General features: G+C 47.5%; 1 protein-coding gene across 1 annotated transcript; it reads left to right on the top strand.

Moving 5' to 3' along the window:
- The first annotated feature begins 127 nt into the window (after positions 1 to 127).
- LOC135809288 (lysosome-associated membrane glycoprotein 1-like) lies at positions 128 to 8,641 on the top strand. The gene is made up of 6 exons (XM_065322611.1): positions 128 to 286; positions 3,716 to 3,819; positions 4,724 to 4,873; positions 5,678 to 5,759; positions 6,708 to 6,905; positions 7,790 to 8,641. Exons 1-6 carry the CDS (start codon positions 226 to 228, stop codon positions 7,945 to 7,947), a joined length of 753 nt encoding a protein of 250 aa, XP_065178683.1. The 5' UTR covers positions 128 to 225; the 3' UTR covers positions 7,948 to 8,641.
- The last annotated feature ends 513 nt before the right edge of the window (positions 8,642 to 9,154 follow it).

A 9,154-nucleotide genomic window follows, 5' to 3' on the forward strand; every position in this document is an offset into this window, starting at 1 on the left:
GCCGCAACAAACCCCGTGATCGCCATCTTCTTCTGTGCATATGTCACTGTGTGTAGATGCACTGTTTCTGCCGCCGGTACGTGCGCTCAAGACTGAGTCAGTGCAGTGCCAGACTGGAGTGGGTCATCGGGTCCAGATCGTATTTTTTCTAGTGCTCTTTTAGTGCTCTTTTTCAGTCTTCAGGACAGTTCTCAGCTAGCGGAGAGAAGAGCAAATATCGCTGCCATGGCCTCGACTCGCTTCCTCGCCGCCCTCCTGTGCTTGGGCGCATTTGTTTGCGCAAGAGGTAAGTGCTAGGTCCATAGCGGTTTTGTTTCTTGGTGCGTCAGCAGCGGGAATGTTCGCATGTGCGCTCGTTCATCTTCTTGTCACAATGTCAAGCGCCTTCGAAACTTTAGGTCGTACACATGGTGCGCTAGAACCTATTAAATTTTGTAGATGTATTGCATCGAACCACTAAGGGAGAACGGTCGCGCATTTCAAGTCGAATACTATCGAGACACCGCCTGGTAGTTCTCGTTATCCGGTGGATGGTGAGGGAAGGCGATAATGCTGTTGCTAGTGCCCATGATACGTACAATTTTTTTTGGAAAGCTTGAGGACTGGACTGTACGTGCAGAAGCCAGTTCACCTTCGAATACGCAGCCGTTTGTTTTCCTTGTATTTATCGAAGTATTCTGCTGGAAGCGAAGGGCCTTTGTTTGGAATGAAAGACGCGTCCGTCATTGCCCTATTGGGCATGGGCGAGACGGTGTGCCATGTGGTTATGTGCAATAGCCGGTGATTGTTTGCTATCGGGCACCCACGAATCGGTCACTCAGTGAAGTCACTGGACGTGACCAGTGACTCACTCTGAGAGAGTCACGTGATTCTCACAGTTGCGAAGGAATATTATTATTGATCGTAACATGATTGTCTGAATGGTGTAAGTACTTTTGTTAACACTTATGTCTACCTTTTCAAGGGGCTAGGCCAGACTTTGCTTTGGGTCAATTCTATAGAATTATCTTTGCACGAGGAAGAATTGTTGCAAAGTGATTAACGTTTCTATTGCTGGCGTGTATAAGAGTTCGCACACACTCTTATAGTGATGTGGCAGACCTCAAAGGACAAGCTTTGTAGCAATGTGTTCTATGAAAGAGTACATTCCCCCTGCTCACTCTGCTGCTAAGGTATATGCTGTAGCAAGCGTTCATGTGGTGCCAAACCGCTACTAGCAAGGGCCCCTAACCAAGGCTAACGTTATTATGGTTACGATCTGGTTTCAATGGGCCAGCTGCGCTGCACGCTACCTTCGTCACACCGTGCGGCTTCACCTATGCACTGCGGAAAATCAAACAACAGGCTAGTCCTGTGGTTTGAAACCAACTTTCGTACAGAGCGGATATTCAAGCGCCAAAGGCAAAGGTCGCTTCAGCATTCAACAACCAATCAAGCGAAGAACGGTTGTGCAGGCACAAGAGATTATAGGTTCGAATCCATGCGAGCATGGTGCAAGCAAGGTTCACAATGAAGGCATCATGTCGCGCACTGACCCCTAATCACACTTGTACACGGGTTGTGCATGTTTGTTACGAGCATGTACATCAGTGTATGTACTGCTCTATGAACGGTGGTGGTCAGTTGGTTCACAGTTTGAACTGCTACTGATTCCGGCTGCCAGATACATTCCCCATGGACGGCCTGCTGGTATGTTGCCTGTCAACATGTAGCCTGGATACCGTATGGCGCAAATGCGCTAGAGTTGCTATGGCTGGATGCGTAAGCAGTGGCCTCTGGGGTTGTAAGGCTGGCCACAGCCAACACTGGTGATGGTCCGGCAGCATAATGTGCATCTTTGCAAGCCAACTGCGCTTGGAATAGCATCAGGTTCACAGCCCAGCAAAGTAGCAGACTTGACTTCGGGCTGTTCTCTTCAGAGGAAAGCCTCGGCACAGATAAACTGAACTTGATAAAACGTATAAATAGAGCGCAAGCGTCCAACCAGCCACTTGTGGCCTCACCTGCCGGCAAAAATGGCTCCCGTGAGTAGGATATTGATTTATTTAGCCTGATATGATACGTTGCGGTGCTTTGTTTTGCATAGCTAAGCCTACTACAGTCCATTCATCGAAAACTGGCCCGCTGGCTTTTGAAAGTCGGATTTGGGCCGAATTGAGGATCAAAAACCCACTTTAAATCTCAAAAATTTGGGTTTTGGATCTGCTTCTCCGTACATTTCGCCATGGCATACCTGTCCTAATTTGGTAAAACCTGGCTGAATTTCTATTTCCCTGTTCTTGGACTTTTCTGGCCTCAAATGTGGCAAGGAGTAATTGCACGGGTCACACAATGCAGGATGTACGTAGAGGATATAACCCGAGTCAGAGGGTTATACCGGCTGAATATAAATCCCGACTGCGATAGCAGGAGGGATTTATATGAGGGTACGGTATAACCCGACTACGAGGGTCATATCCTACTTATGCCAGGTACCCCTACGCATTTCCAGAACAACGAACCTATTTGGAGATCTCCTACATCATGCAGTACATGAACATCTTCTGATGGTTATCAGTTGTCAATTGAAAGAATGGCCGAGCAAGGTCAGAAGGAGATTCCTCCGTGGATGTTTGGCATAAGATTTCCTTTCAGTTCCAGTGCATATTGTAGCATCTTCATGATCTTGTCTTGAGTCGTGAGCGGTGCGGAAGTCGACTGAATTGCTGCGGTGCTGGAGTTTGTCGTTGAATCAAACTACCGCCACTAGTTAGATTACAGCTTGGACTCTTTGGGAGTAAGTGTTACTATAATTATGGTACAGTGCTGATTTTCACATGCGGCATCTCATAATCAGTTTGCAAGTAGATGCATTTGCATACACTGTTTTGTATCACATTTCAATCCAATCTATTGTAGCCTTTTCCAATCGGGTTGAAGTACATGTACACTGGTATTATAAACTTATTTATGAAGGAGACAGTCCGTTGATGATCTTCAACTCTTCGAAGTACAATGTACATTGCTGACCCATTCGGGATACTTCGTGGTTATTCGACGTTCTTTATCCTCAGATTCAGTATAACAGAATACTCTGTAGACGAATTCCACGTCATTCTTCTTTTCCATTGTGTACTGTTCCTCGTCAGTGTGCCGTTCTGTGTGGAGTGTACACGCGCATGTGGTGTCCGTTGTGTCTGTTTATGTATGGTCCGTGCGCTGGAGTACTGCCGCCGTACAAGTTCACTGCCTTTCAGGCAGTGAACTTGTACGGTGGCAGTGCCCTAGCGTACGTACCGTGCACCGGGATTTATATTCTATATAAATCCCGCGCGGGATTTATACTGGCCAATATAACCATGGCTAGACGAGCGCTGATTGGCTGAAAACAGGCCCTCCGTACCGTACCATGGTATAATGTTGTTTTCACGATATCTACAACTATGTGAGAGAGACACCAAAAAGTTAGGGCGCCAGTTTCCAATGAATGGACTGTAACCATGATTTGCTGTGCATGTGCTGGTGTATGTGCATCATGTGTGTGTGTATATCGTACATGGTGTGTGTATATGTGTTTGTGCATATCGTGGTGTGTGTGTGTGTATATGGTGGTGTGTGTGTATATGGTGGTGGTGTGTGTATATGGTGGTGGTGGTGTGTGTGTGTATATGGTGGTGTGTGTGTATATGTGTGTGTGTGCGTGTGTGGGTGCGTGTGCATGTGTGTGTGTGCTCAGTGTACAGTGCACAGGCACCGTACTATGTGCTGGACGCCGACGGCAAAGCGTGTTTACTGCTCAATGTCGACGTATCGTTTTCCGCCGTCAACACTACCAAGGGGGTAAGTGCTGTACATGATGTGACCAAGAATTATGTAACTCCCAAGAGTGTGCAACTACCTGTACAGCCCATATCCAGTGTTGCGACGGTAAAACTTCACATCACGTGACATGGTTCAACAGGTTGTTGTCGTTGCCGTTGTTGTGATTGTTGTTGAAGTTGAAGTTGCGTCAGAGAGTTGAACCCAAAGCAGGGTTTCTGTACAACCCTGGATCAATCGTGCACAGGGCACGAATAATGTGTACGGGTTTGTCGCATAATGTGTGACGCCCTGCCGTCACAGACCCCACGGACCCCATAGACCCCACGGACCCCATAGACCAGAGAGTTGCACACCGTTCGGGGATATGTATTTACTCAAACGAACCTCGTGCGAATCGGCTAAGAATGTCTCCTTGTTTGTTGCGTGTGTGCAAGTTCTACTTACTACTGTCCGTCTTGCAGTTTCATCCTCTTTCACCTTCGCTTTGCCGCTGCCTTCTTTGTTGTTCAGCCACTCTCCCCGTTTTCTTTTCTGCTATTGAGTACAATCATGTACCGTAGGCGTACATACAAATGTAGCGATGAATTTCTCACCTCCATACACCCTGGACCTGCTTCTGGGCATGCTTGTCTGTCGGGCATTTTGCCAGACCTCTTGTCGTGGGATATGGCGGAATTCCAGCGGAATAACAATGAAGATAATGTATTAAAAATACTGTCGCTGTGGAGTGTGGACGTACAATTGGAATGGATGTGCTCAGCGCTGCCTAGACATGTGGAGTGTGGACGTACAATTGGAATGGATGTGCTCAGCGCTGCCTAGACATGTGGAGTTTGTAAATGTGCAATAGCGACGGCAACTTCACTATATTATTTATTTGTGTGTATGTTCTATGTTGTGTGTATGTTCTATGCCACTCTAGATGCTGAAAGGCACGGTGAAGCCAGCAGCACGTGAGATCGATGGCTCTTGCGCAGGAGGTAGTGCAACAGCAACACTCAGCGTTACCAATATCACCCACCTGTCCATGGCCAATGTCACTTTTGGGTTTGAGTTGAACCGCACCAGCAATGTAAGCATGCTGTTAACTACTGGCACTCTATCAAGTGGTGTTGCCTAAGGCCAAGGCAAGAATATCTTTTTTTTCCGTAAATTACCTTTGGTCTTTGGCGTGACATATTCCAGCACCAGCAATCCCCGGCGTTGTTACGGGGTTTGTCGCACCTTGTGATAGCGAAACGTCGCCGTATTGTTATGGCAGAGCCCCTCCCCGACACTCGCTAGTCTGCAATCTGCGCTTTGCAGCCCCGGCTTCGCTCTGCACACTGTTGATTCAGCAGCACAAGAGAATATGGTCATCTATCAGGTGTCCTGCATATGTATGTGATGTGCTGCGGGGTAAGCACATGAAAACCCTGAGAACCATACATTTCTAACCAAAGCAAATAAAGGTGGTAAGGTCATAAATGTGGGGGAACTGTTTCTTTGGCCTAGCAAGCAACGGCCTTTTAAAAACACATTTGATCAATGACGTTAAAAACCTTCAAGTATAGTTTGAACACCCTAAATTTCGCAACGGTTCTACCGGAAACCATAATGTACATCGGCTGTTCGGTTTGGGGGAAACTGGAACGCCCCGCTGTAGAGATCTCTGGACCCGCCCCTGATCTTCGTTGACCACATATATTTTTGTGAAGTCTAGCCTGCATAAGGAAAACTGACGGAACATAAGTGTGCAGGAAACGGAACATCGCAGGCACAGTTGTTTGTCATAGCCTGAAGCTGCTCTGGCAAGATTGCTGATCTGTCCTGGCTGATAGCAAGTTGTTTTCAAGACTGCCTCATTCATCTGCATCTCTTCTTTTTCTCTCTGCAGGTGTGGGCAGTGAATAGCATGTCTTTGAGCCTTTGGGTGGATTCAGAGGATAGTGAGTTTGACGACGAAGGGATGGAGGCAGGTTGGTAACTTCTTCTTTCATTGATCACTATGCGTTTAGCCCTTTACTGAAGCACGTGCCTTCAATTCCAGCTAGTGAAACCCGGTCCATGTACATGAACACTGGATTGCATACTGTAACTGCCTGCCACTGCCTGCCACTGCCTGCCACTGCCTGCCACTGCCTGCCACTGCCTGCTGATTCTTTTTGCATTGAAGTAGTAGCAGCAACATTCCTCAAGTTGTCCTTGTTCATGTAGGTCATTCAGTAACCGGGGAGAAATACCTGCATTACATCATAGCTGATGCGAATGAACTGTGCAAAATGGAGCAATGTAAGCAACTCCAAGGGCATGTAGCACCAGATGTTGTACAGTCTTGCTCAACCCAAGAGTACGTAACGCCAAAGTGTCCGACTGCTTATGGAAGTGGAAATGGTCAATGCGCCATTCACGTAGCTTTTGGTGTTCAGTTTTCATTAGGAAACCGACGTCACAGATGCAAATACAGTGCAAGACCTGTTCTGCACTGCAGTGGTGGATTCGGCCTCAACAATTCATACAAACCAGCATTTTAATGTGAAGTACATTCGTGCTTGTGGGCACGCTGCCCCGCACGTCTCCCTGTAGTCCTTTGATCTCACCGTGACAGCGGACACTTGCCAAAGCAGCTGGCTCTGGTCGTCACGTACATGTACTCTTGCCGTGACGAGTGCGGCGCGCAGCGTAGCACACTACAAATGAAGTGACTTGCATTACAACCCATGGGACATGCCGGAAGAAACTGTCCCGAGTGATCTTTGCAGTTGAGTTTGAGATTGATTGTGCTGTGTGCTGTGTGTGTGTGTGTGTGTGTGTGTGTGTGTGTGTGTGTGTGTGTGTGTGTGTGTGTGCCGTGTATGTGTGTGTGTGTGTGTGTGTGCGTGTGGGGGTGGGGGTATCTGTTTGGCTGTGCTATTATCACCATACAGGTAATGCAACTGTAATCCTAATGGCCGCCACGTCACCAGCATTTTATGGTGGTGCCGGTGTCAATGACACCTACCAGTGCAATGCAGCGCAGCAGTGGACGTTGATGAGCGGAAGGGCGAGCAACGGCCAGCTGTCCTTGGCAAACTTCACTGCTCACCCATTCAACGTGCACGGCAAGAACAGCACATCCGCTACCGGTTAGTAGAGTGCACTGTACTACTGTATGAGCACAGTGTTCCAAAACACTATATCCGCTGTAGGGAGACCTGACCTCTACGGCTAGACGGGTGGTCATGGTGATTACGGCTCTTCACTGCATGTCAGCATAGCCGTATGGCATTATTATTATTATTATGGGCACGAGAGTGGCAATGATGTACACAGTGACTCTTGGGTGTGACAACACTCCTGGAGGCATTCAAAAGTAGCCCTATTTCCGATGTGTCACAATAGGCAACCCTGGCCTACTGGACACGCTATGCTGCAGGGTTTTGCTTATGCTGCTGGTATTTTTTCCTTCTTTTCGTAGTACGCTCATGTCGTGTTTGTCCGGGTTGTGCAGGACTGGGCACTGCCCAAATCACTTTGAATTTGAAATATCCATAACTGAATCATGTATGTTTCAATGGGAAATGGCCAGAGATCTGGCATATGGCATTATCCGCATATGGCATCACTATATCCACATATGGCATCACTATATCCACGAAAATTGCCAAAAAGAGTAGAATATCTCCACTACTTCAAGTAAAACTCATTTACATGGTGCCTGGTAGACCAAGGTGCCAGTGACTTTGAGGTCCGGATAAGAGGGATACGAGTGTACTGATGATCTGTTGTGATTTTCTACCAACAGGAGTATAGAATCCCCAGAGTGCGCAACTATTACTAATATTCTTGTCCACTGTACATCAAAATTCATGGTCTCCGTTACTGCTTTCCTGTCCCTATTCCGCTGGAGTCTAGAGTGAAATATCTTTATAAGAGGTAATACCTCGCTATAGGGTGTTCTTGTGTACATGTGTGTTAACTTCTCCCTCCTTCTGCTGCTGCTTGTGTTCTTTGTCCTAACTTGGTGAAGTCACTGAATGCGATGCTGACAAGACCCCAGCAACCAGCAATGTGGTGCCGATCGCCGTCGGAGCAGCTCTATGCGGCCTTGTGCTAATCGTCCTGGTGGCCTACATCATTGGACGCAGTCGACACCAGCGCACGCACCGAGGATACCAGTCTGTCTAACCTGGTGTTGTACGTGTTTCGGCGGATACTACGCTGTCCGCTTAGATAAGGGCTGGCTAATGCGACCTTGTACTCGTTGCGTTTGTAACACGCTGTGTCACAGGCAGCTCTGTTTGGATGTCCTCGTATATCTGCTCATCCTCATCACATGACCAGAGCATCGCATCGCTACCAAGTGTGGTTGGTTACTTTCCCTTTCTTCTATCACTTCTTAATGAATCATGCTTGGTGTTTGTCGCTGGACCATGACCTTTTTTCCGCCAATTTCTTTGATTCCCTGTGTAACATCACGCACACACGCATCCTGTACAATGGCAACGTTTGTCTGTGTGTCTAGATGATTTTGAATTGTTTTTCCGGCTCCGCTTCATTTTAATCAATGACACATTGTGCCAATAATAATAATTATATCTGTGTTTCATGTTTGTTCTCCTGTATTCTAAGCTAGCATTGGCAGCGAGTACTTGTCCACTTATTTACCTTCACCATTTACTAGTAGTAGCATGACAGAAGTGACTCGTGCCATCTCTTTAGTTTCTAGAATGCTTTACAGCCGCCCTTCATGTACACTTCAGTGGCGCTCCGTGCGGTGGGAGTTGAACTCTTCATCTGCCGATTATTTTTGACGTGAACGATGACTTTTGAATATCATGCACCTTGTGTCCTCTCTCTTTCGTTGGCCAGGTGCTTCTAACTCTCTTGTGTGTGGTCCCTTCCGTCGGCTGTCTGAGTGCATCTTGTGGTGCCCTGGGTTTTGTGTGTGTGTGTGTGCGTGCGCGTGTGTGTGTGTGTAGCTGTGTGGTGTAGACCAGGCTGAATAGTGCCGGCCAATTCTTCAGCCTTGCAAGCTGCTGAATGGTGCAATCCCAGCACAAGTTGCTATGGCTTCTGCTGTAGCATCGCTATCATCGCCTCCGGCGATGGGCGTCCAATGGTGTGTGTGTGTGTGTGTGTCTTGATCTGTTTCATTTAGATTCAGATCCGCTATCGTTGCTATAAGAGAAAATCTGTGGGTGCACATCCAATGTATTTGCACATGTGCGTGCTTCTCTTACGACGGGCGTATACATAGGACATTTTGTGCGTGCGGCGTGATGTGCATGCGGTGGTGGTGTGTGTGTGCGTGTTTGTGTGCACACGTGTGTGTATTCGTTCGTACGTGCATGTGTGCATGACTGTGTGTGTGTATGATCAAATACTTGTCAAA

The sequence above is a fragment of the Sycon ciliatum genome, chromosome 2 (assembly GCF_964019385.1).
Source record: "Sycon ciliatum chromosome 2, ocSycCili1.1, whole genome shotgun sequence".
Taxonomy (NCBI): Eukaryota; Metazoa; Porifera; class Calcarea; order Leucosolenida; family Sycettidae; genus Sycon; species Sycon ciliatum.

Bases quoted from the DNA above. Each gene is read 5' to 3' on its own strand.
- LOC135809288 (XM_065322611.1), top strand. From the start codon at position 226: ATGGCCTCGACTCGCTTCCTCGCCGCCCTCCTGTGCTTGGGCGCATTT. The intron at 3,820-4,723 runs GTAAGTGCTGTA...ATGCCACTCTAG, and splicing joins CCGTCAACACTACCAAGGGG to ATGCTGAAAGGCACGGTGAA. The intron at 6,906-7,789 runs GTTAGTAGAGTG...AACTTGGTGAAG, and splicing joins GAACAGCACATCCGCTACCG to TCACTGAATGCGATGCTGAC.